The sequence below is a fragment of the Spodoptera frugiperda genome, chromosome 6, assembly GCF_023101765.2.
Source record: "Spodoptera frugiperda isolate SF20-4 chromosome 6, AGI-APGP_CSIRO_Sfru_2.0, whole genome shotgun sequence".
NCBI classification, from domain to species: domain Eukaryota; kingdom Metazoa; phylum Arthropoda; class Insecta; order Lepidoptera; family Noctuidae; genus Spodoptera; species Spodoptera frugiperda.
The window spans coordinates 6,128,649-6,155,842 of NC_064217.1; the positions used below are offsets into that span (position 1 = coordinate 6,128,649).

General features: G+C 32.5%; 6 protein-coding genes and 1 long non-coding RNA gene across 10 annotated transcripts in view; 3 read left to right on the forward strand and 4 right to left on the reverse strand.

Annotated features, from left to right (window-relative positions):
• Positions 1 to 323: 323 nt before the first annotated feature.
• Positions 324 to 7,089, reverse strand: LOC118281910 (serine/threonine-protein kinase PAK mbt). The gene is made up of 10 exons (XM_035602706.2): positions 6,610 to 7,089; positions 6,243 to 6,396; positions 5,483 to 6,047; positions 4,334 to 4,434; positions 3,548 to 3,739; positions 3,252 to 3,428; positions 3,044 to 3,166; positions 2,795 to 2,959; positions 1,895 to 2,138; positions 324 to 1,708 (listed from the first exon to the last, which is right to left on the reverse strand). The coding sequence occupies exons 2-10, from the start codon at positions 6,381 to 6,383 to the stop codon at positions 1,668 to 1,670; spliced, it is 1,749 nt and encodes a 582-aa protein (XP_035458599.1). The 5' UTR covers positions 6,384 to 6,396; positions 6,610 to 7,089; the 3' UTR covers positions 324 to 1,667.
• A 9-nt stretch (positions 7,090 to 7,098) lies between these two features.
• On the forward strand, positions 7,099 to 9,660 carry LOC118281908 (CWF19-like protein 2 homolog). The gene is made up of 5 exons (XM_035602704.2): positions 7,099 to 7,316; positions 7,406 to 8,296; positions 8,386 to 8,769; positions 8,845 to 9,183; positions 9,271 to 9,660. The coding sequence occupies exons 1-5, from the start codon at positions 7,221 to 7,223 to the stop codon at positions 9,403 to 9,405; spliced, it is 1,845 nt and encodes a 614-aa protein (XP_035458597.2). The 5' UTR covers positions 7,099 to 7,220; the 3' UTR covers positions 9,406 to 9,660.
• Positions 9,650 to 11,067, reverse strand: LOC118281909 (dnaJ homolog subfamily C member 17). Its single transcript, XM_035602705.2, has 3 exons — positions 10,859 to 11,067; positions 10,168 to 10,777; positions 9,650 to 9,892 (listed from the first exon to the last, which is right to left on the reverse strand). The coding sequence occupies exons 1-3, from the start codon at positions 10,931 to 10,933 to the stop codon at positions 9,699 to 9,701; spliced, it is 879 nt and encodes a 292-aa protein (XP_035458598.2). The 5' UTR covers positions 10,934 to 11,067; the 3' UTR covers positions 9,650 to 9,698.
• A 496-nt stretch (positions 11,068 to 11,563) lies between these two features.
• On the forward strand, positions 11,564 to 12,930 carry LOC118281913 (28S ribosomal protein S2, mitochondrial). Its single transcript, XM_035602727.2, has 3 exons — positions 11,564 to 11,732; positions 11,853 to 11,936; positions 12,241 to 12,930. The coding sequence occupies exons 1-3, from the start codon at positions 11,714 to 11,716 to the stop codon at positions 12,879 to 12,881; spliced, it is 744 nt and encodes a 247-aa protein (XP_035458620.2). The 5' UTR covers positions 11,564 to 11,713; the 3' UTR covers positions 12,882 to 12,930.
• On the reverse strand, positions 12,918 to 16,761 carry LOC118281912 (leucine-rich repeat-containing protein 58). The gene is made up of 4 exons (XM_035602726.2): positions 16,118 to 16,761; positions 15,359 to 15,575; positions 14,283 to 14,472; positions 12,918 to 13,517 (listed from the first exon to the last, which is right to left on the reverse strand). Exons 1-4 carry the CDS (start codon positions 16,606 to 16,608, stop codon positions 13,342 to 13,344), a joined length of 1,074 nt encoding a protein of 357 aa, XP_035458619.1. The 5' UTR covers positions 16,609 to 16,761; the 3' UTR covers positions 12,918 to 13,341.
• A 668-nt stretch (positions 16,762 to 17,429) lies between these two features.
• Positions 17,430 to 27,194, forward strand: part of LOC118281911 (glycogen synthase kinase-3 beta) — a 30,689-nt gene continuing 20,924 nt past the window's right edge. For 2 of the 4 annotated variants that reach the window (XM_035602708.2, XM_050694406.1), the window contains exon 1: positions 17,430 to 17,844. In XM_035602708.2, coding sequence (XP_035458601.2) covers positions 17,736 to 17,844 — 109 coding nt within the window. In that variant the 5' untranslated portion in view covers positions 17,430 to 17,735. The remainder of the gene's footprint in view (positions 17,845 to 27,194) is intronic. The other 2 variants (XM_035602718.2, XM_035602720.2) reach the window with 2 other exon arrangements.
• LOC126910788 (uncharacterized) lies at positions 22,361 to 25,237 on the reverse strand. The gene is made up of 2 exons (XR_007705382.1): positions 24,681 to 25,237; positions 22,361 to 24,531 (listed from the first exon to the last, which is right to left on the reverse strand). It is a non-coding gene; the product is annotated as an uncharacterized LOC126910788 (long non-coding RNA).

The following is a 27,194-nucleotide window of genomic DNA, read 5'->3' on the forward strand; positions in this document are numbered from 1 at the left end:
CTAAGAAAATTGGGATTGATTTTTATTAATATACATAAAGCATAAGTAGTTTTAGGCCATACAAGAAAGACATAAAGCGGCACCATTCTTTCATTCTGATTCTGATAATAATACCACCAATCTGATGTAATCACTAATGCTCTCGATATTTGAGCATTTGGATAACAAGTTGGTTCACGAATCTTCTATTACCTTATTACGCCATCACTTATCAAAATGATTGATATGTGTGTATCGAGTTTCGATGGAGAAGTGAAAGCAAACCCAGAAAGCGAGACATTCTGGCCGTCATACCAAACCTTGATAAAAAATAATACACAAAATAGTTTCAAAGTCTATATTCTGTAACAGTTCTTAACAATGTGATTTTACAAATATGAAATAATACAATATATTTGGCATAATACCTTATAAAAATGATGTGAATGTAAAACAATAAATTAGAATAGATTCCACTTCATCAACTGAGAATTAAGATGAATATCATTGTGATGTGCTTAATATTACATAATATTAACAATGTCATTCTCACCTTAGATATTGTAACAAATAATATCAAGTGCAATAACTAGTTCACTACATATTAACAATAAAGGCTTTATAAGGCACTACAGATCCTAATAAGGCATGTCAATATCTAAAATTATAATTTAGATTTAGTTTCTCTTGTCTAGCTGCTTGAACTACACAGTAATAAATCTTAGCCGACATTTTAATATATAGGTACACTTCAGTTACAGTAAGGAAACGTTAATAGGCACGTTAACGTAACGCACGACAAGACGGGCTCTATATTATAGGCGCTTGAAATCACAGTACATTACAGAAGAAATGTAAAAACTAATTTAGAAAAATAAGTAACATTAATCGCATAAAATATTAACACAAGACTCCAGAAATATTTGTGACTGACCATCATCTTGGTATAACAACACAGGAAGATCCTTCATCGGAATGTTAGATAGTTTTAGAAAATATTAATAAATTACTGATTCACTAAATCCTAACCTAAAGAAAAGTGTATAAGTTTTTTAATAATAAGTACAAGGCAATCCATAATACTGATTTATAATCGATTTTTATAATTTTCTGGCACTTCATGGTTCTAATTTTAATTACAGTTAATTAAAGAAATCACTTTTTACAAAACATTTCATTTATAAACAAACACTAACCATGTAGAGTAGAAGAAAATATGTATTTTTCACAACACGCTAATTTAACTTTGATAGAAATATACTTTAGTATAAGATATTCAACAATTTTATACTAAGTTCTGGACGGGGCGGAAATTTGGATACCAATTATTATGTATCATAATAAACACGTTCCCTAGAGGCCCTTAACACAGCAAAAGTACACTTACTCAATAAACTACACATATTTGTAAATACAAAAAGAGTATAAAGTCGGAAGGAATGTAGTTATAAATACCATTGGTTTCAAAGGAAATACATAAATAATGGAATGATCACTGGGGCTGCAGTGGCTAAGTATTTGTCTTACTTTAGTGCTGCACACAAAATAAACAAGTTGCATTACAACAACTTTGGTATGTCATGTTCGATATTTTCGTCTATTTACTAAAGCTTAGAATTACATCTGTATAAATAGCTGCCATGTTACACTCACGGTAACAACTCTATTTGTTCAGCATTTGACCAGTTTTATCGACCTGACTGAGGCGGTCCGGGTGACATAGATTGATCTGAAATTAGAATACATAGCATTAATTAATATTTTAATTAGAGCATACGAACGGAAATAATAAAATACCATTTCAATTTTGATAAGAAATTGGGGTCGGGTAATGAGCCACGCACAAACGGCCGTTGTATCATTTACTGCAAAATAATTAGAGCCCAAATAGCGTAGATAATAGTGGTATACTCACTGGCGGCGGGATCATTGGGTGCGTGGTGTGGCGCGGAGTGATGGTGAGCTGGTGGCATTAGGGGGACGAGCAGTGCGGGCGGGCCGGCGCGGCGCAGGAACGGGTGCTGCAGGAGGCGGGACGCGGACTGGCGCTGCGCCGGGTCCCGGACCAGGGCGCACTCCACGAAGCTCAACAAGTCCGCCGGGCACCGCGCCGCGCCACGCGGTCGAGGCGGCGGCATGTCGCGGATACGACGCATCGCCTGCGATAAAACACACGGTCATCAATAAAATCACTGCTAGAATATGGACCTCCTCTACTGAAGAAAAAATCCGTCAGTCGTCTCTAATGTCAGAGTGTCACCGTGGCAAGAGTAATGTCGGTGGTGTAACCAAATGTATTCTACTATGCTGTCTCTACACGGCACCTCATCACAATAATGTTTTCTGACTGGAAATACAGTATGCTCCTTATTCGCGCTTCCTTCATTCGCGGTTTCACTATTCGCGGATTGAAAAATTGCGACCCAATACCCATATTCGCGGTCTAAAATTTCTTTATTCGCGGATCGAATCGAAATATCGGTGCGTAACCTAAAAAAATACATTCGCTATCCTTTGTCAACGCGTCAGTAGAAGGATAAAAAAATAAAATAGACCTTATTACAGCTACGTCTAGATTGTGACTTCTGCCTAAACCTAGTGTGACCTAAACCTGATGATAATAATATTATCATCAGGCAATCTGTATGATCAGAAAGTTCAATTAAACATTTTTTTATCTACTATTTGCTTCTTAATTTCGTCATCTAGGAACGTATATACAAATTACCATTCCATATTCACGGTTTCTGTATTCGCGGCATATTTACGGAACGCATACCCCGCGAATAAGGAGCTTCTACTGTATCATAATTACCTGTAAAGGCGGTTCATTGAAGAAAGGCGGCTCCCCATCGACCATTTCCACAAGCATGATACCAAGTGACCACACATCCACCTCAGGACCATATGGCAATCTTGATATCACTTCAGGTGACATCCAATATGGTGTCCCCACTAAGGATTTTCGTTTGGGAAGTTCCTGTAAAAGACATTTTAGTTTAATACTCAAAGAATTCCCATTTGTCGTTATATTTTACGTACATAATTTTATTATAGTGATTACCTCTGAGACTTGAGCACAAAAGCCAAAATCAGATAATTTCACCCGGCCATCCGCAGTCATAAGAATGGAATCCGATTTAATATCTCGATGAATAACTCCTTGACTATGCAGGAATGCTAACGCCTAGAAATAAAATAATAGTATTATTTTTGTGTTTAAGTTTGTAGAACATAATTGTAATGCTTTTGATAATCAAATTATTACATACCTTCAAACACTGTTTGCAGACGGTAGCGATTTGTTCAGGGTCCATTCGAGCCCTCGTCACAATATCAGTAAGGGCGCCTCCCGCCATGTACTCCATCACAACCCAAAGTTCATCTCCAACTAAATATGAGGCATGCATCTCGACTATGTTTGGATGAGGATAGTCGCGCATTATAACCTGGGAAAGAATAAGTACAATATGAACAACATTCCAGACATAGCAGACACTTATATCTCTCCCTATATTTTTAGAACAATTACATTCACAAAAAAAAAGTATTAAAAGAAAATACTTACAACTTCATTGAAAAGTAGTTCCCGCCTCTGTTGTTTCCTCAAGTTCATCATTTTGACGGCGACACGGCGACGCGTACGAGTGTCCGTGGCGGCACATACAACCCCCGTGCTACCCTCGCCGATCTTACTGAACCCGCTCAGCGTCGCACGAGGGTCACCCTCGCTTACAACCAAACGAAGAGCCGCTCGAAACTAACAAATAAAATATAACAATAAAGCATTCATTACTATTATAGTACAAACATCATCAATTTTATTTCAAAGAGCAGGTGCAGGTGCATACAAATATTTACATTGGAATGTATCAGATTGATATAACAATAGTTTTAACACAACAGTAGTACTACAAAATGATGTCAGTGAAATTTAAGATACTTGCTATTTTTTCTCAAGTGTAAAATTCCAAAAATGTTTAGTTTGAATCATAGAGGTAGCCATTCATGTATATGTTAATTGATAAAACTAGCTCGGTACTCAGTAGTACAGAAAGGGTCATCAACATCATAAAGGAAACCTGTAGTTAGCAGTCAATTAGAGTGAACTATATAGATATTGGATATCAACAGCGATACTGTTAAACTTTTGCCACGGTTTATCTTTTGGCTCCTTTTTTACTATCTACTAAAGAGGTCAAAAGATAGTGTTCTTTTTTATTACGTTTAAATGTAGCAGTTTTTTTTAATAGAAGTAACAGTAATTTTTACATTCCTCACGTATTTTGTAGTTAGTTACAATGAGATAACATGCCATATACAGAGGTATGATGTAATTTAACGCGTTGCATACCTGTTCATGCGTCAATCGCAGTTCATGTTTAGAGGCAGCGAGCGGCAGGTGAGGCGCCGCGCCCGGGGCACCTTGCGCGCGAGACACACCATACGCGTCACCTGGATATGGACAAAATATTTACAACTAGGAAAATAACTACCTATATCAAGAGTACTAAAGTCTAAATTAATTATCATTAAACATAATATCCTCTTCCTATTTATCACACAAAAACAAAAAAATAATTAACTTGAATTTTTAAAGGGCAATAAAGGTGACTCATTCTTTGCAGCATAAACTCAATATAGATATGGATTATGATTGTGTGCGCCTGTTAGGCGACGAAGGTATTCAGTCAAACATTTGTATAAGTAGTTTGAAATCTGAGGTGTTGTTTATCGTGGCAAAGGTATTTACAAAGTTATTTCTTAAGTATGGATACCAGATTTGTTTTTTGTTATACAATATTTATATTAATTGCAGAAAGTTAATTTCCTATTTAGTTAGTAATGACAAATTATTTTAATTACATATTTTATGTAAATTAAAAGGAAAATAATAGTTTGATATCAGATAATTATTGTTTTTTTTTAAATTTTTCATTTAACACATTCTGGAGTGAAACTAGGTGTAATAATAAACAGTGTTTTATCTTAAAACAAATCACTTATGATAGCTGGATCAATTTCTCTACATCTAGCTATGTGTATAAACTGTAATATGATAACATTGAAGTGACATTAAGAAAATCCAATAACTATAAACATAACCCATGTAAACAAAGTTCACACAGAACTATAACTAACTAGGAACTCTTTATTTATAATGGGAAAACCATCAACCATGGAACTTACTGTGGTAGAGACATTCATATAATTGAAACTTATTGAACAATAAAATTCTGCTAAAGATATGAATGAAATGCGTGACAATAGACTGCATTAATTATAACAGCTCTATGCTGAAATATTTACATGCAAATTAGTTCACATGTTCAATTAATATGTATAATGGTTCTCATCTTCATTATAATAGTTTCTCACGCAATTTCAGTACAATATTGCCCAATGAATTGACAAGGACTCTACTAAAATAAACTGTGAATCATTTTAAAAACTATGTCATACAATTAAGTATTTAAAGATGTATAAATAAAGATATACATACCCATGTTGATGTTGTTTCCATTCAGTCCATGAGGTCCATGAGTCATTGGTTGTGGTGGATGATTGTGTTGGTAAGGCACATTCGCATTCTGTATGTTCTGATAAGTCATAGGATGATGATTGTCATTGATTTCTGGTACTTGTCTAACTGTAGCCTCATGTGCATGCTGGCTCCATTCTACAGGAGACTCAGCTATAGGCTTGTTCAATGTATAATTGCTGTGTTCTCGTCTCAAACTCAAGTATTGCTGAGGGGCAGGTGGCACAGGTGGTGACTCTTCAGGAACTGATGGAGGGACATTAGGCTGACTTCTCAAGTCCCTCCTGATCCTCGGTGGGCTAGTACTCCTTAAAGAATTTGACCTGGCAACATTTGATGTCTTTGGCAACACAACACCATTTTGTACTGGTTGTTGTGGTATGCTTGAGGGTAGGGGGCGTGCTATTGAGGACACTGAGGTAGTTCTATGGTCACCTCTTACTATAGTTTTTAAGTCTAGAATTTCGGTGGGTGTGATTTCTGATGGGTCTACCAGGGGAAGTGGTCTGTTTGTTGATTTTAATATCTGAAAAAGTTGCAAACCAGTTATAAAATAATCTTCAAAGGGTTTATATCCACTCTATTTACAAACATATTGCCTACAAACTTACAAATCATGTGAAACAACAAATGTGTAGAATTTCCATTAGACAGATATTAAAAAGACATTACAATGTTCATAGCAACTAGTTCACAAATAGAAATCTTGACAAGTACATACCTGGTTATTACCTACAAGTGAGGCCCATTGCAAAGGAAGTCCAACAAACTTTCCCTCTCGTTTATCGAAGCCCGTATGTACTCTGTGTTCAAAATTACTTGGCGGCGAAATCAGAGGCTTTTTCTTTTTCTTAGAAAACATAGTGTAGTGTGCACTGCAAACAAAACATGATAACCATGGTAATACAATGTTTACCTGCTCATCTAATAGCTCAAATTTACGCCACTTTATTATTTAATGTAATGATGCTTAGGAAAGGAAAGCTAACCGATTACTAATACTTTCTTTTACGATAACACAAATCGACACTAAATTAGATACGGGTAATTCGCTACGCTTTTAAGTTATAAAACAAAAAACCACTCACAGTTACTTTCGAGGTGTGTACTCCGAGCTTTAAGTAGTTACGAACACACACAGAATACTAAATCAAGAGCGTATTCCGACATTCCTCAGCAGGCATCCATGCTCCACACAGGTACATAACACAACAAATTAAATTAACGTAATGATATTAAAAACTCCACCACTTCAGCGAATAAATAAAGTTGTGCTCCAATTAAAATTAACTTTATTATTCAACAAATATGCTGATAAGAACACTAACACAGCAAAATACAACAAATTCGCTTCGTAAAAACGATAAACGACAGCAACCAACAACGAACGAAACAGAAATTCGGAAACAAACCAGAGATATAGAGTTACCTGAGAAACCATTTGTGAAATAGAGGTGAGAAAAAATCCAAAACCATTCGTCGAGAGTCGAGACCATAGACAGTACTTATTCATTATCTATTTCCATTATTGGCATTGACTGAACGTATCCATTGCCATCGCCAAGATCACTATGACAAATGACACTGACATTAAAGGTTAGCAGTTAGCAGCCTCTCAAATTGACTTTGTCAAACATTGAGCAAATTGTTGTTTGTTTGGTAAAAATATATTTATCCCAGATCAACTTGTCCTTAAACCATGAATGAAAAACAGAAAAAAAGCAAACACAGTAAGTCACACAAATCCAAGGATCGTGAAAAACGCAAGAAAAAGAGTAGAAGGCATTCTACAAGCGTAAGTTAATTATTTGAAGTATTTCCCACGTTTTAAGCATTATGTAGATTTACGTCGTACTGATAATTTGAAATGATTTTTATTTCCAGTCAAGCTCAAGTGGTTCGGAGTCTGATGAATGGGTTGAACAACAAACAAGACAAACTAATGCTGCCCAGAGAGAAGACTGGATGTCCATGACAGGTATGCTGAAAACGTACACAAAGGAAGATATCAAGCCCAAGAGAGAAGAAAAGGATAAAAAACACATTGACTCCTACAATCCCGGTACTAGTAGCAGAGAACTAAATCCATATTGGAAAAATGGTGGAACGGGTGTACCAGAAACACCTGAAAGTTTTAGAAAATCAAGGCCATTTATTAAACCGTCCGATGATGATGATGACTATTATTCTAGACCCAAAAGTTCTCATTCAAGTAGTACTACTGGTTATTCTAGCAGTAGATCACGTGAAAAACAACAAGATTACTACAAAGATCAAAAATATTCAGATAGAGATCCTTACAGAAGATCAAGTAATTGGAGGAAGCAAAGTGATGAACAAAAACAATCAGAATCAGTTTCAAAATCAAGGGAAGAAACTGCTATGCCATCTTATAAAGCAGATACTACAAAAATGCAGGTACCAGAAGACAAACCAAAAGATAGTAAATATCTGAGTGATGAGAAGATGAACAAATTAGCTGCTAAAATTGTAAAAGCTGAAATATTAGGTGATGAAAAACTAGTAAATGAACTTAAAGCGAAATTAGAAGCTGCAAGAAAGTATAGGAAGGAGAATCCTGAAGCTGGTGCTGAGGAGGAAGATGACAGAGTGATGTTAATAGCAACCAGCGCATCAGGGAGCAGTCGCCCACTCACAAGCAGTGAGAAAGGAGATCCTAGAAGCAAGAGTGGCAAAAGAAAGGCTCAGACACATGTTTCTGGTGAAAGGACCAAGTACTTTGGTGATGATGACAAGTATAATTTGCAACAAATGGTAAGTTCCTTTAATTTATTTTCAGTAAAATGATAGTCATGTTTTAACTATTTTTGATGTTTTAAAACTTAATTAAATCCTTATTACAGTTCCAACAAGAGAAATATGGAAACAATTACAATGATGAAGCTGAATTGGCTAAACTTGCCTCTAAACACAAAAATCCAAATGATGATCTTGAAGACATTTTCATGGACAACATATCTAGAAACAAAGATGCTGTCAAGGAAAGCGAGAATGAGAGAAGCCGTGCTATAAGCCAGCATATCAAAATGGAGAGGACTTTGGAAGGATGTGAACATTGTGTTGATTCTAAGAACATGTTGAAGCATCTTATGGTTAGCTGTGGCAATCGAGTGTATGTGGCATTGCCTTCAAGAGTGTCCCTTGTGCCAGATCATTGTATAATCACTACTGTACAACATGCTACCTGTGTCACATCCATAGATGAAGATGTTTGGGAAGAAATAATGGTATGTGTTTCTCTTGTCTTCTCAATCCATTTATATTTTTAACAATATTTACTACATTACTTTTTATTCTTTCAGAATTACAGAAAAGCTCTTACTCAGTTCTACAATTCTCAAGGAAAAGATGTTGTGTTCTTTGAAACAGCAACAAGGCTCAATAGACACCCACATTTGGTTATAAACTGTGTGCCCCTTCCAAGAGATGTAGGGGATATGGCTGCAATATATTTCAAAAAGGCCCTTCTAGAGTGTGAAGCAGAATGGTCTATGAATAAAAAGGTTGTAGACTTGAAAGGCAAAAATATCAGAAAAGGAATACCAAAAGGTTTGCCATATTTTTGGGTTGACTTTGGAATGGATCCTGGTTTTGCTCACGTCATTGAAGATCAACAACTGTTTCCGAGAAACTTTGCTGAGGTAACTACAGAATACTTTGATTAAAAATTATATTTTTTTTGCAATGCCTGATTTTTAATAATGATATATGTATTTCTTTCTATTCAGGAAATTATTGGTGGAATTTTGGATCTAGACCACAGTCTATGGAAGAACCCACGAAGAGAAAATGGGGAAAGTCAGAGAAGGAAAGTTATGAACTTTGTAAAAGAATGGAAACCGTTTGATCCTTTTAAACAATAGGACTACAAGCAAGTAGTCTTCAGTTGAATTCTTGGATCAGACAAAAAAGAAAAATAATTACAAAGTATTTTTGAGTATTTCATTATTCAAAATTCTCAGTCCTCTGAGTCCAAACTTGAGCCTGGTAAACTACTGGGTATTACATTTAGTATGTGCACCTCTGCTCACCTCTTTGGGTATAAAATGTGAGCTACTGTTGTGTTAAAAATAAGGTTTTTAAATGTAACAATGTTAAATATAAGGATAACATTTTCATTCAGTATTTTTATTCACTATTTTAAGAATGGTATGTATTATAATTTATTTTCTTCTTCTCTCAACATTTCTTCTATTAACTTTTGTCTCTCTGCTGCTTGTCTCATTTTAGCTAAGACCACTGATTCATAATCTCTATCAGAGATAAGTGATGGACCGGGAATGTCTTTCTTAGTTGTTAATACTGGTCTTTCATTAATCCATTTTAGTGTTAAAGGATTTTCTGGTAAGCCTGGAATGAAAATAAAAATTATGATTTAATAATATGTATGAATGATTGTAGAAGGTACAAAAAAAATTTTAATAATCCTACCATTCTATTCTACTAATACTATAACTGAAATTTGTTTAAATGTTAGTTGCTCTTTCAATAAAAAAGTATTTCTAGGTTTGGTACAGAGATATAATATTCTATGGTCTGGGAAGACTTTATCTTACAAACTCAAATGAAATGTGAACAGTTGTATTGATGGCAGGATCTTATTATTAGATAGACATTTAAATTACCTTTCTCTAATTCCAAAGCCATTTCTGAAGCTTCCTTAGATGCAAATTCTACTATAGCAGATCCCTTTTTCTTAGGAGATACAAGTAGTGCTACTATATCCCCATACTTCTTCAAGAACCTTCTTAGTGTAGGTTCATCATAACCACCATTTTTTGGATCATTTTTATCTGCTTTCCATTTTATTTTAATTCTGTTTAAACTTGAATCCCACACAGGCTGAGATATAAGTCCCTTAGTTCTTTGTATTTCTTCTTTCATTCTTTGTTGTTCTTCCATCAACAGCCTGCTACCTTCCCTCTGTAGTCTCTCGATTTCTGCTGCTAATTTCTGTTCATCTGTGAGGTTACAACCTCCTTTGTTTGTCTCTGCTTCCTTTTCCCGCCTTTCGAGATCCTCTTTCAGTTTTTGCCTCTTACTGTCCAATTCTTGATGTCGTAATTTTGCTGCAGCCTTAGCTCTGAGCACCTTATCATACGCCGCCCTAGCTGAGGCATCAGTCAATACTTCTAAAGCGTCTGAAAGTGCGTGAAACGTCTCAGCAGCTTTGGGATCGTCCGGATTTTTGTCTGGATGGCATTTTAGGGCCTTTTTCCTATAAGCCTTTTTAATCTGAAAAAGAAATCATGTAATTTATTTAAATTTCTACTTAAACGATATTAAACAGCTAAACAAAAGATAAACAAAATATACCTCAGATTCTGTCGCTGTTATTGGGATATCCAGCAACGCGTATAAGTCAACATCTTGAATATTCTTCGGCGCCATTCTGATGTTTTTAAAGTTGTATGAATTCTATAAGTATTTATTTAATTATTGTTAAGATTGGTGAAATTTTCATTCTCACTGCGAATGAGAACTGAGAATGAAAATTTACACAATGTTGTGACAAATTGACAACATGACGTCAGTCAGTTGACAGTTTACATTGCCAGTTATACCATAGACTACTTAATCCTAAAACAGATGGATAATGCAAAAATGTCAATACCCAAACTGCCTAAAATTATTATTGATGAGAAGATGGTGTTGTTTAGAATAATGACTTCGTAGAAATTGACTGATGATTTTAAACACGCTTGAAGCCTTAATACACGTCTGAATTTGATTTTTCTGAACAAATTGGATCGAACGCAGCGACTACCCCGAAATTGTTACGCACGTTACGACTGTCGGGCACCCAACCCAAACGTCAGTCAGTTGAATTTCGGTTGGCCGATCGGGGACCCGATCACCGCCGACCAATGCTAATAAAAATTATGTTGGACCAACCGCTTTACACTTGTTACAATTTGGTTGAGGTCAAAATTGGGACGCTTTATTAAAGACTTTATTTGTGTATGTAAGAGACGATGATCTTTTTGCAAAATGTACAGCCAATTACCATTTTGTCAATGTATGCAAAATAAAAGTAAAAAATGTCTTTGACCATATAACCTTACTTTTATCTGTCAAAAAAGGTATTATTTTTAATTTAAGAAATTAGGAAAGATTTATACCAAATAATAACTTAAAAATAATTCAGAAGTACCTCATTAAGCAGTAATCATGTTTTCAAATTGTATAAGTAAGTATAGACACACTTTATTGGATAAAATAATTCTATCGAACGATTTTTAATAGTTATCTTTATAATTATGTTTTTAGTTTTTGTGATATTTTTATTTATAAACATGTATGGTTTTAGAACACCGTGCCCTTATTCGTACTGTGCCTATATTACGACATAACTCCACTGCCACAGAACCTGTTGCTTCTCCTGTAACTGAAGGTAAGATTTTCCAATTTATTTTACTAACCTAACCATGTACTCTTTGTCCACTAAAACATGAAATACAGTATAATAAAGGATTAAGTCGTGTGAACAAAATACCGATTCTATTTTCATTCCAATTCATTATTATAGAGATTGATTAAATATAAACATAGCTGGATTGTTTACATTCCTCCCTCCATCTAAGGTACATAGAACTGCTTTCTGCATTGATAAATATTCAAAGTGAACCATTATCTAATTGGAATTTAAGAAATTTAATTAATGTTTACATTAACTGTACAATTGCTTTGTTTTTCAGATCAAGCAACCAAGAAGATTTTAGATCATCCAGATTATTTTAGTGTCCATAACTTATTCACAGTGAAAGATTTGTTTGATGCCAGAGTGCACTATGGTCACAAAGAAGGTTCATTGAATGACTACATGAGACCATACCTCTATGGATCCAGACTTGGCCATTTAATATTTGATTTGGACATCACTGCTGAGCATTTACGAAAAGCACTGAACTTCACAGCACATATTGCATACAGAGGAGGCATCATTTGTTTTTTCAACAGAAATGCCCTAAATGCCCATTTGGTTGAAAAAACTGCAAAAGAATGTGGGGAGTATGCACACACAAGGTTCTGGAGAGGAGGCATTTTTACAAATGCAAACCATCAATTTGGTGCTGTCACTAGATTACCAGATCTATGCATATTCTTGAATACACAAAATAACATCTTGAACCAGCACACGGCTGTTAGAGATAGTGCAAAGATGTTAATACCAACTATTGGCATTGTGGACACCAACTGCAATCCCAACCTTATCACTTATCCAGTGCCAGGCAATGATGATACTCCAGCAGCCATAGAACTATACTGCAAGTTATTCAAAGCTGCCATCATGAGAGGCAAAGAAGAAAGAAGGAAATTTTTAGAAGAAAACAATTAATGTATCTATTACTAGAGGAAAGTGTAATTAAACTAGTTATTAATGAAAATATACTTTATTTCAATATAGGTAAATGTTCTATAAAATGTATCACATATTGGCACATATATGCGCAAGTAGGTACCTTAGGATAATCTTACAATGAATAATTATAACAACCATGGCCCCAATATTTATTCACCAATATATTTCTAAAAATAATTATTATACCAATGTTGTTAAAAGAAAAAAATCTGAACATAAGCTATAATTTTTACTCACTTGTTCTATAACATTTTTTTTGATAAGTAGATTTTATTCAGAACTTTAGACTCCTGGATAACAATAACAATGAAATAACAAAACATCTTCTTAGGTACAAAATAAACAGTGTTTACTAAAATAGGTTTTTTTTTATCATATTTTACAAGTTACTCTTGGAGGTCTTAGATAGGATAGACCACATAAATCACGACTATAGTCAGCCCAAGAGAACTTTCCTCATCATGTGAGGATGGGGATTACTATCCGCCTCGCGACTCTCCCAGCTTCCAGTGATGCACTTAGAGCTACATAGATATTGCAGAAGTGGAATGCGGTATTTGCCACAGAAGTCGACAAACTTGATGTGCTCCACGCGGTTGTCAAAGAAAACACCTGTAATAATATTATTCAATGAGAATATGACTTTTAGTTAATCTCTATTTAAACAAAATAATCTCTATGTAGGTACAACAATTTTGGTAGATAGGTGGACTACGTGACGCACACTCATCCTCAACTTATTGACTCCACACGCGCCATCTTATTTGTCAACGCCCATAATAAATACGAGAGATAAATGCGCATCGGGTTTGATTGTTGTGCCAATAAATGTTTTTTTACATTATATACTTAGAATTTTATCAGAGTGATAAGCAATTCTCCAAAATACATAAACAACTCGGTTTGCATAGGAAGAAAAGAAACAGATTCGCGTTGTAAATCAAAAACCACCGCATATTAAATGGATGCATTATGCGATTAACTAAGCGTGGTTACTAAAATGCCAATGTATAATTATTACAAAATATTAATAAAATGGTCTTTGAGTTTTACAATAATATATTTTCATCTTTCTAGTTTCTAGTCTCGGCTATTGGGAGCACAGAGATATGAGATTTCTCTGCGAGCGTGAATTGCGATTCACATTCACCTACTTAGAATTATTATCGGAATGTTTGCAATAATAATGAGAGCATGAGCAACGTGTCCATCTCTTGTGATGTGATGATCCTTAAATTGCTAAGCATAGTTCCATTCTTTACTCGTAAAACTTATGTAATTTAGTTATTTCCTACATAGGTAGGCCAAAGTGCTTTATTATAATATAAAAATTAATCGTTACACCGTAAATAAGAATAAATAATAATGTTTTATTACCTTTACATTTGGGATTAACACAACATTGAGCTGCTCCAAGGTACCTCATCAAGGTTAAAGGTACTTCGCCTGCCCGTATCGGTATCTCGTGTAGTTTGATGGTGCGACCAGCTAGTTCCAATAGAGAAGGAGGTTGCAAGGTCATGTCTCTAACGAACCTCACTACTAGAGGGTTGTCGCGAAGACTTAGCTGCAAAGGAATTTAATTAACATCAGTCCCTATGTATTTGATTACCCGCAGACATACAAGTCTTGTTTTGTGGCACGACTGGACGAGTGGTCGACTGTCGAACAACATTTCTTAGGTTCAATTTCCGGGTCGGGAAACGGATGTTTGAGAATTTTTGAAGTTAGCTACCAAGAAAAATAAACAAGGAAGAACGCTATTATGTAATTTATGTATATGGTTAGGATATTTTCAGTTATCTACCTGCAAACCTATTTTATATCTCACAAATTATTGTCAAGTGTGATGAATGTTAATTATACAGCTTTTTAAACACTTGCATAATTTAACATAATTATTATTATTGATCGTGATTGTTTAGGTATTTTTAGCATTGTTTTTTCCAATGGAATTATAATAAGCAGTGAGTCACCTGACCGCCAAGTGATTAAAAAATGATTGTCATTCGCAACGACACTGGTGAACTACGTAACGCATAGCCTCTGTTAGGTAGGTAGGTACCTACCAACGTGCCGCATTTTTCAAAACAAACATCGTGTATAGCTGTATAGCATATAGGTATATATTGTTATTCTGAGACAATAGATTTACTTATATAAAATGGGAACAACAATAGAATCGCAGGACCCCAGAGATCGACCAAGAATGTCTGCTTTATCCATATAGGGACGGCAAACCATTTATCATTTAATTCCTAGTAGGTATACCTAGCTCTTTTCCCTATTCAGTTGTAAAGTACATAGGCAATATAAGATAAGAAGTAGGACTAAGGGGGAGGCATTTGTTCAGCAGTGGACGTCTCTCGGCTGATGATGATGATGAATATAAGTTGAAAAGTAGCCTCCTGCTGCTTCATATTAGCGTACCCAATGTAGAAAAAGGTACTTACCTCAGTCAAACATCTTAGCTTGATTATTTGCGTGGGCAAAGTCTTCAATCTGTTCTTGTGGATTAATAAGGAACGTAGTTGATTCAATCTCGCTATGCTCGCTGGCAGTTGCTCTATTAGATTGTCGCTCAAAACCAGAGCTTGGAGCCCCGTCAGGTGCCCAACCGATTCCGGAACTTCGATAATTTGATTACCTCCTAAAGATAGAATCTGCAAACTGTTGAAGAAGACAAAAATACGTTATTAATGACAGCAAGTGTGGTTTACGTGACTACGAGTAACATTCTGAATCTTCCAATTTCCAAGGTTATTTTGTCCTGCCTGTTCTATAAGGTTTATGACCAGAATTCTAACTAGCGCTAAATGAATAATGATGCTCAAGAGTCGGGCAAACGACGAAACGACGAATATTGTCCACCTTCCTTGACCTAAGATGTGATAATCTTGCAACACTGGTGTAGGTGGATTTGAGCTAATTATTTGGTAATTGGGTATCGTTTATAAGAAACTAAGGGAGTTGAGTGAAATCTTCGGTAGATTTCTTAATTACGACTACGAATATACATGAAGAGAGAACAATAACTACCGTAGGCACAGTTTATATCTCCACAATGACCGGTCAGTAGTCAGTAGATTAGACAAAGAGCTCCAGTGTTTAATGTTTATAAATTACTGATTGTTATTGTGAGAAGATAGCACGACTATTATTCCTCGATTGTCGAATTACAAAGTATAAAGAAATAAAATTCTAATATTTACCTGTTAAGTTTCCATATGTCCTTTGGTATGTTGACTATGTTGTTACCACCTAAGTAAAGGTACCTAAGAGATGCTATATCTAAAACTTGCTCTGGAAAGAAGTTCAATTGGTTTCCGCTTAAATTGAGTTCTCGCAGTGAACTCTTATTACTAAAGAACGACTTCGGAAGCGATTCATTGGTGAGTTGATTATGTTTTGCTATCAGCGACGTTAGCTGACAATGTTTGAAGATATCCGGGAGCACAGTCAGTCTATTGTTGCTTACATCCAATATCTTCAAGTTGCTAAACCTGTTTAACGTATCAGGCAGTGCCTTTATCCTGTTGTTGTAGAGGAGAATTATCTCGTAATTTTCTGCGCAATCCTTCTCGTCAACAATGCCTTTTAGTTCCGACGACAGGCTGAGTGAATCCAACATTTGACTCGACAAATCCAGGGTTTTCTGCTCCCTGGTGTCACTGTCACAGCTATCCGATGTGTAACATTCCATTTTGTATAACTGCGTTGCGATACGTTGGTCTTGGTATCATTTGATGTGGTGCAGTAGATTTAAAATCACATCGTATTGTAGGTGTTCCAGCCGCTTGCGGACCGCTCGCCTCCTACGCGGCGCACGCGCAACTACTCGACGAGAACGATTACTTGATTAAAATTTCCCACTAAAGCGAGTGTTGTACCAATATAAATGTCCGTGATGCATTGCGCGATTTGCTGATTTTAGATTTTTCCTACTGTACGATTCAACACGACACTAACCAGTAGCGCGCAATGTATTGACTACTGATTATAATTCTCATATAGTAAAGGACCCAATGATTTGAACATGTTGGGGCCTATTGCGTTACATTATGTAACGCAATAGGTTGTTGAAGGACCTGACCCCAAAAATCTATTTTGATAGTTTTATCTATAGTCAATTTACCTATTTACTCAGTCGTTTCGGTATTTAAATTCTTGAATAAGTATTTTTTTTAACTCCAAAATAGAATAACAATAATGATTGTCACCCTAGCGATTTTTGTGAAAATTTATTGATTGTGTTACTACAGTTTTTCACTATTTACTCTTATTTAATACCAATATTTGAAAACTGTTGTTACAAAAACTGTTAATTTATTACAGTGAATTATTTTTATTTTTGTGTAATAAAATTATTTATCTGAATAGTAGTGCTATCGAGAATATCATCGTAATCGTTTTTGTTGTATCTGTGGTGAACTGTTTTACTGAATGAGCTCGAAATAGAGAATTACAACACCGACAGATGGCTCTGTAAAGCGTTTACGTGACGTCATCTTCGTATGTTCAGCAATCGAAGGCCCGAGTGAATGCCGAAACTATCCGAACGAGCGAGTACAAGTCTGAAGAAACTAAAATCTGTCGTACACTTTAGTGATGTAAATTTTGAAAAATTAACAAAATGATATTGTAAAACCGTAATAAGACAGTCTTATTTTGATTTCTATTGTATCTTAGTGATATTGTTTTGACTATACCATCCTTAACTTGTATATCATCGGCAAAGTGAGTTCAGTGCGAGTGCAAGGGTGGTAACGAGAAATGTGAAGCATCTATGAAGTTCAGGATTCTAAGGCCGTTTATTTTATATCTATAATAATGAGCGGACGCCCTAGGACCACGTCATTCGCCGAGGGCAGCAAATCCGTTCGAAAGACTTTCGATAATCAGCCACCGAAACCACCTCTTGGAGGCGTAAAAATCAGTAGTAAGTACCTACCACCTAACCATTCTTTTGTCGGCCATCGTGATTTCTTACGCCTGTGACGTATTTCGATACTGACAATTTTAAAAATGGCTGCAAACTGCCACAAACCCAACTTCTAAGCACGTAATTTACCAAATTTTTGTGAATTAATCAATATCGACGGCATTTAATGTCCGCAGTATTTCAAAAATGGCCACAGGCGGTGCTTAGGCTCTGCCACATAAGCCTGGCGTGTGACAGATAAATCGTGTCAAAATATCTATTGAAAGAGAAATGCGTCGTATTCTAGATTATCTCTAGGATATTTCGTGAAATTGTTAGTTCAACATCCTTGCCTTCTATAATCTTGAATTCATTTCATGTAACTCGCCTAGTTTACGGGAATTCATGTTTTATAGAAATTAGTAATGAGTCTTTGAGGTTACTTGCTATCTATCATGACGTAATAAATTAGGGGTTCTGTACAGAACTAGCAGTCATTAATTACTTAATAGAATTTCAAAGTTATTTGTTCCCTTGTGCTTAAGGAAAATAGTATAGATTCATATGTCTAGTTGCTGGTGAGCTGTCATGACTGTAGGCTCACTTAGCATGATGTTCCACATCAGTTCCTTAGACCTTGCTGTTATATTTTCAGTATTATAATGTATTGATTTGCATAATGTTATTTATTTCTTCTCAACTTTGTAGTGGAAGGCATAGGCTTTGTGCCTGATTAAACTGTCCTCCCCATTATTGATTAGCTACCTTTGACAAGAATACTCCCTGAAAATGAATAATTTTTAGCTTTTATGTTGATAAAGACTGTGTTACTGTACAATATTGCTATCTGCAGATTTCAATTATTAATTTGAAACATTAGTACACTTTATTTTAGATGTTAATGCTATTGAATATGTTTTCTAAGTATTGGTTTGACCAATAACATTATTATAAAGTAACTAAGCTTGTCATGAAATGGTTATGTATATAAAAATGTATGGAATTTTAATTAGGTATGTATTACACACACAGTGGTGAGTGGGTGGGGTGCACATAAACACACTGTGTCTCAATAATTTACACATTATGTACACATAAATTATATTAGGGTGAGATGTCATGTGTTGATATATACCTATGTAGTGCTATGGTGATAGGTGTGGAATTACATCACAAGCAAATATTAATTTTGTAATCAAACAAGATCTGCTAAGATTTTTTTATACTTATTTAGAGAGATAAATTAGTCAAAATGAGAAATAACCAACCACAATTGTATGGGTAATTTAGCGGTAAAGTTCAATAATTTAGCTTGGTGACAACACAATTTAAAATTAGGCTTTATGAAATGGTTTGTTTAGTTATAATAATTTAATGCACCAAATTAGTAAGTTAACCACACACACAACATCACACCTTTTTATCCCTGACAGGTTATGTAAATTAACCATAATGTACAAATTTATGAAAATACATCAGGTGTAAATCGAAACTAAAACCATTGTTCTTATAAGCATTATTTTACCTACCTATTTAACTAGAGGTAATAGCCATACAACCTATAATTCATATATTTATTTTGCACAAAGATTTAGTAAGATTTTTGTGAAATACAATTTATTTTTATAAAATAAGTTATGAAATTTTAATCTGCAGTTTACCCGGCAGTTTTGATCATTTGCATCAATAGTTTTTTGTACTAAGTAGAATATTTAAGTACTTTTACTATAACTAAAGCTAGTTAACTATATGGGTAGTAGTACCCTTAGCAACAACAAAGGTAAAATGTAGATATGTGTAAAGTGATAATTCAGTATCAAGTCTGAAATAAATGAAATTAAACTTAGATGGAATACTTAGATACATTATCTTGTGTATAATGTAGTATAGTTTAGCTGTTAGCTCATTTATCAGTTCAAACCACCTCCGCACAGTAATCATTACAAATATCTAGTCCAGCATAAAGTAAGTCTATCTCCAATATTGAGCATATCTGATTTAGTTAATATCTAAATATTCTCTCCGTTATTATAAAATTTTATTACATAACTAGCTTTTGCCCGCGACTTCGTTCGCGTGGAATAGTGACTTCCGGCAAATTTTTGGTTTTAACCACATAGTTCCCATAGCTATAGGCTGATGATGATGATGATGATGATGATGAGTTCCCGATCTCGCGGGATCTCTTCAAAAATGAGATGTGGAAGATATTCCAGGGAACTCTTCAAAAATCAACATAATGAGCTCTGCGTTTGAATTTAATAGATGTATACTCACTTAGGGCATTGAAAAAATAGTTTAAAAACGGACTTAAACTAACTTAAAACTAAAGAAAGCTACGAATTACGAATTTATAACAATTAAAAAAGAAATTATATTAGAACCTATCCTTTATGCTATAATAACCAAGCTTAAACTAAATAATTTAAAAGAAACGACTTAAATCTAATCTAATTAATTTATAAATTAGACTTACAATTTTATTAAAAAAACTAACTACAGTAACTACTAATAATCGATATCAAACTAAACCTACGTTAAATAGTACCAGAAAACCAGGAAAACCCAACAAATAAACTTATTAATTGACAAATACAACGAAACCAATTTAGAATATACAAAACAGCAGGACCACTACAGATAAATAATCATACGACTGATAATACACTTTTTCTACGATAGTACCGAAGCGCTCGGCCGATACCCAACCAAATAATTGTAACAAAACCATAGCGCGATCTATTTCGATCCCAAATCGAAAGACAACTTGGATTATTTATTTATACTCCGTTCGGGCATTTTATTTGTACTAAAAGTTTAATTATATTGATATAATTTTTTTCATACCTTTTTACTTTTTGTTAACTTTTTTCGATGAATTAAAACAATAACATGAACCGAAGTCGTGTAACGATCGACATAGAATTATCTATACTCCGTTAGAGCGTTTTCTTTGTACTAAAAGTTGTATTATGTTATATTTTTCATTGCTTTTTACTATTTTGTAAAAACAAATTTCCAATGTATTAAAACAATAACATGAACTGAACAATTGTAATTACACCATTGCGCGATCAACGCCATCTATCTACGGAGTATAGGAACAGCCCGACATTGTTCAATTCAAGGCTCGGATACCGGTTAAATTTTCAAACCGTTATTATGTACTTGTACGCAAAACCTTTACATTGGGTTTCGTTCGCGAAACCGGTTTTTTTAAACCGGTATTTGGAACAGTATTTTCATAAAGGTTTTTTCGGATTAACCGGTTTAGAGCAATAAAAACCGGTTAATACGACGCACATCAAAGAAACGCGGCGCGCTGTTCAGCTTATTTCAATAATAATATTTCAACGCGTGTACCGACATGCCCCTCGTCGAATAAACCGGTTAATTTAGGTTAAAATAAAGTTCTTTAATGTTCACGTTCTTAAGAAAAGTTCGGAGGAAAACCGATATAAACCGGTATTAACCGGTATTTTTTAAACCGGTTCCGAGCCTTGGTTCAATTCCGTACTATAAGTACGAAATTGAACAATAGATGGCGCTGTATGTCCGGAATAAATTAATTTTTTATTTTATTTTTTTTATTTTTATTTTATTTTTATTTTATTTTTATTTTATTTTTATTTTATTTTTATTTTATTTTTATTTTATTTTTATTTTATTTTTATTTTATTTTTATTTTATTTTTATTTTTATTTTATTTTTATTTTATTTTTATTTTATTTTTATTTTATTTTTATTTTATTTTTATTTTTATTTTATTTTTATTTTATTTTTATTTTATTTTTATTTTATTTTTATTTTATTTTTATTTTATTTTTATTTTATTTTTATTTTATTTTTATTTTATTTTTATTTTATTTTTATTTTATTTTTATTTTATTTTTATTTTATTTTTATTTTTATTTTATTTTTATTTTATTTTTATTTTATTTTTATTTTATTTTTATTTTATTTTTATTTTATTTTTATTTTATTTTTATTTTATTTTTATTTTATTTTTATTTTATTTTATTTTTATTTTATTTTTATTTTATTTTTATTTTATTTTATTTTATTTTATTTTATTTTTATTTTATTTTTATTTTATTTTATTTTTATTTTATTTTTATTTTATTTTTATTTTATTTTTATTTTATTTTTATTTTATTTTTATTTTATTTTTATTTTATTTTTATTTTATTTTTATTTTATTTTTATTTTATTTTTATTTTATTTTTATTTTATTTTTATTTTATTTTTATTTTATTTTTATTTTATTTTTATTTTATTTTTATTTTATTTTTATTTTATTTTTATTTTATTTTTATTTTATTTTTATTTTATTTTATTTTTAATTTATTTTTATTTTATTTTTATTTTATTTTTATTTTATTTTTATTTTATTTTGATTTTATTTTTTGATTTTTGAAATAAAAATATATCTATGTCCTTTCTAAGGTTCTAAACTATATCTGTACCAAATTTCAACCAAATCCGTCAAATAGTTGCGGAGATTAATGGTATAAGCATAGAATGTTCGACGTGATTCTTTAATTTGACATAACTTTTTTATTTATGAACCGATTGACATGAAACAAACACTAAATGTAAATTTAAGCATCCCACAATATATTCGTGAAAACCGCATCCAACTCGGATCAGCCGTTTCTGAGATTAGCGCGCACAGACGAACAGACAAACAGACAAACAGACAAACAGACAAACAGACAAACAGACAAACAGACAAAAAAAAAGTTAATTACATTTTTGGGTTCGACATCGACATAACAATAACCCCTGCTATTTTTTTTATTTTTATTTTCAATGTACAGACAGCACTTTTCTACGATTTTATTATATGTATAGATTTTTTACCAAATCATTGTGTAAGTTATGTAAACTCATTAAATTCAAAGAAAACATACAATTACCGCTCTTATGTTTATGTAGAGATAATTATTATGTTTGTTATTTTCCAATGGTGTAAGTAGGGATGGAGGTACAACAAACTTGTAGAAACATGTTACTCATAGATATGTCAGAGGTTATGATACCACATATTAGAGATGAGATGATACTCTCGGCTTGTTTTGGAATGTGAAAATGAAAAACTCCAGTAATATGTATTTGATCTGACTTAGGAAGAATCCTATCTGGGACATTGTGATCAGCAGTCACATATCACTAGAGCAATGAGTAAGTGACTTTTCTAAAATTAAAATGATTTTTTTATTTACTTATTCTACTTTCTTATAAAAATTGTAGCGAGAAGCTGGTAATGTGTATTAACTATTTAATACTCTATTGATTTCTTTTAAATTCATGATCCATATTTATGTATATTGATAAAAACAGAAGATTTAGATTAGAGGTTCCATACCATTATAAATATCCCTTAGCCAGATAATCAGGTGTTTACAGAAAAATATTGTTTAATTAATCTCATACCCAGTAAAAATGAGTTTGCTATTATTATGATGTTGAAGATAGCTAAGTAATGAGAATGTTGTATGCTGTATTTCGGTGATAAATGGTTCTTGGTTAAACATAGTGACACAATTAGTGCATTGTAGTAATATGGCAATCAACCAACTAAATAGTTAGTTGACTCAACCCAATTTGTAGTTATCAGTTGTGTAGTATGTTGTCAAATAATAAGATTGTTGCTTTGTTAAATATTTTTGCATGTATTAGGTATATGCAAGATATTTGCATAAATAATTTGTAACTTTTTTATCAAACATCATAATATGCATCTCTTGCATTTAATTAATAGAGCAAGTTGATGATGAACAAATTTTGATATGATACTGTGTGAATTTATTGCATTTGTTACCTGCAATAAAAGGTGAAGATAAGTTTTATTTGCACTATGTATCACGTTTAGTTTATTAGGTACTAGCTTTTGCCCGCGACTTCGTTCGCGTGGAATAGTGACTTCCGGCAATTTTTTGGTTTTAACCAGATAGTTCCCGATCTCGCGGGATCTCTTCAAAAATGAGATGTGGAAGATATTCCAGGGAACTCTTCAAAAATCAACATAATGAGCTCTGCGTTGCGAATTTAATAGATGTATACTCACTTAGGGCATTGAAAAAATTGTTTAAAAACGGACTTAAACTAACTTAAAACTAAAGAAAGCTACGAATTACGAATTTATAACAATTAAAAAACTTATAACACCCCTCTTTTTGCGTCGGTGGTTAAAAAGAAACTATATTACAACCTATCCTCTATGCTATAATAACCAAGCTTAAACTAAATAATTTAAAAGAAACGACTTAAATCTAATCTAATTAATTTATAAATTAGACTTACAATTTTATTAAAAAAACTAACTACAGTAACTACTAATAATCGATATCAAACTAAACCTACGTTAAATAGTTTAACCAGAAAACCAGGAAAACCCAACAAATAAACTTATTAATTAATTAATTAATTGATAAATACAACGAAACCAATTTAGAATATACGAAACAGCAGGACCACTACAGACAAATAATCATACGACTGATAATACACTTTTTCTACGATAGTACCGAAGCGCTCGGCCGATACCCAACCAAATGAATGTAACGAAACCATAGCGCGATCTATTTCGATCCCAACGCCATCTATCGAGGATAAAGACAACTTGGATTATTTATTTATACTCCGTTCGGGCATTTTCTTTGTACTAAAAGTTTAATTATATTGATATTATTTTTTTCATACCTTTTTACTATTTATTTACTTTTTTCGATGAATTAAAACAATAACATGAACCGAAGTCGTGTAACGATCGACATAGAATTATCTATACTCCGTTAGAGCATTTTCTTTGTACTAAATGTTTTATTATATTGATATTATTTTTTTCATACCTTTTTACTATTTATTTACTTTTTTTCGATGAATTAAAACAATAACATGAACCGAAGTCATGTAACGATCGACATAGAATTATTTATAAATAATTTATTTCTTATTTTTATTTTTTGATTTTTGAAATAAAAATATATCTATGTCCTAAACTATATCTGTTTCTAAGGTTCTAAACTATATCTGTACCAAATTTCAACCAAATCCGTCAAATAGTTGCGGAGATTAATGGTATAAGCATAGAATGTTCGACGTGATTCTTTAATTTGACATAACTTTTTTATTTATGAACCGATTGACATGAAACAAACACTAAATGTAAATTTAAGCATCCCACAATATATTCGTGAAAACCGCATCCAACTCGGATCAGCCGTTTCTGAGATTAGCGCGCACAGACGAACAGACAAACAGACAAACAGACAAACAGACAAAAAAAAAGTTAATTACATTTTTGGGTTCGACATCGACATAACAATAACCCCTGCTATTTTTTTTATTTTTATTTTCAATGTACAGACAGCACTTTTCTACGATTTTATTATATGTATAGATTGATTAAATTCCTTGCTTGTCTTATGATGATGTAATAATTATAACACCTCTTCAAATATCTGAGGACCTGGTAGCACAGATCTCTAACAAACATGAACATTTTTAACTAACGATCTCAAACCTGCTCACCAAGTTTTGAGATTACGGTAAATCTTATGTAGAGTAAACTCTTAGTCCAGCAATGGACTTATCCTTTTTTTATTCGGTATTTACTGCGATCTCCAACCCGCTCAACAAGTGTGGAGATTACAGCAAGTCGTTTTATATATGAAAAAAAGGCTCGCAGGAGGTTCATAGTCTAGCAATGGACACCCCCTTTTCATTTAGTATTTTATAGCTTTTGCCCGCGACTTCGTTCGCGTGGAATAGTGACTTCCGGCAAATTATTGGTTTTAACCACATAGTTCCCATAGCTATAGGCTGATGATGATGATGATGATGATGAGTTCCCGGTCTCGCGGGATCTTTTCAAAAATGAGATGTGGAAGATATTCCAGGGAACTCTTCAAAAATCAACATAATGAGCTCTGCGTTTGATTTTAATAGATGTATACTCACTTAGGGCATTGAAAAAATAGTTTAAAAACGGACTTTAACTAAAGAAATATTATAATCTTTCCGAACTTAAGATGAAAACTAACTTAAAACTAAAGAAAGCTACGAATTACGAATTTATAACAATTAAAAAAGAAATTATATTAGAACCTATCCTTTATGCTATAATAACCAAGCTTAAACTAAATAATTTAAAAGAAACGACTTAAATCTAATCTAATTAATTTATAAATTAGACTTACAATTTTATTAAAAAAACTAACTACAGTAACTACTAATAATCGATATCAAACTAAACCTACGTTAAAAAGTTTAACCAGAAAACCAGGAAAACCCAACAAATAAACTTATTAATTGACAAATACAACGAAACCAATTTAGAATATACGAAACAGCAGGACCACTACAGACAAATAATCATACGACTGATAATTCACATTTTCTACAATAGTACCGAAGCGCTCGGACGATACCCAACCAAATAATTGTAACAAAACCATAGCGCAATCTATTTCGATCCCAACGCCATCTATCGAGGATAAAGACAACTTGGATTATTTATTTATACTCCGTTCGGGCATTTTCTTTGTACTAAAAGTTTAATTATATTGATATAATTTTTTTCATACCTTTTTACTATTTGTTAACTTTTTTCGATGAATTAAAACAATAACATGAACCGAAGTCGTGTAACGATCGACATAGAATTATCTATACTCCGTGAGAGCGTTTTCTTTGTACTAAAAGTTGTATTATGTTATATTTTTCATTGCTTTTTACTATTTTGTAAAAACAAATTTCAAATGAATTAAAACAATAACATGAACTGAACAATTGTAATTACACCATTGCGCGATCAACGCCATCTATCTACGGAGTATAGGAACAGCCCGACATTGTTCAATTCCGTACTATAAGTACGAAATTGAACAATAGATGGCGCTGTATGTCCGGAATAAATTAATTTTTTATTTTATTTTTTTTATTTTTATTTTTATTTTATATTTATTTTATTTTATTTTTATTTTATTTTTATTTTATTTTTATTTTATTTTTATTTTATTTTTATTTTATTTTTATTTTTATTTTATTTTTATTTTATTTTTATTTTATTTTTATTTTATTTTTATTTTATTTTTATTTTATTTTTATTTTATTTTTATTTTATTTTTATTTTATTTTTATTTTATTTTTATTTCATTTTTATTTTATTTTATTTTTATTTTATTTTAATTTTATTTTTATTTTATTTTTATTTTATTTTTATTTTATTTTTATTTTATTTTTATTTTATTTTTATTTTATTTTTATTTTATTTTTATTTTATTTTTATTTTATTTTTATTTTATTTTATTTTTATTTTATTTTTATTTTATTTTTATTTTATTTTTATTTTATTTTTATTT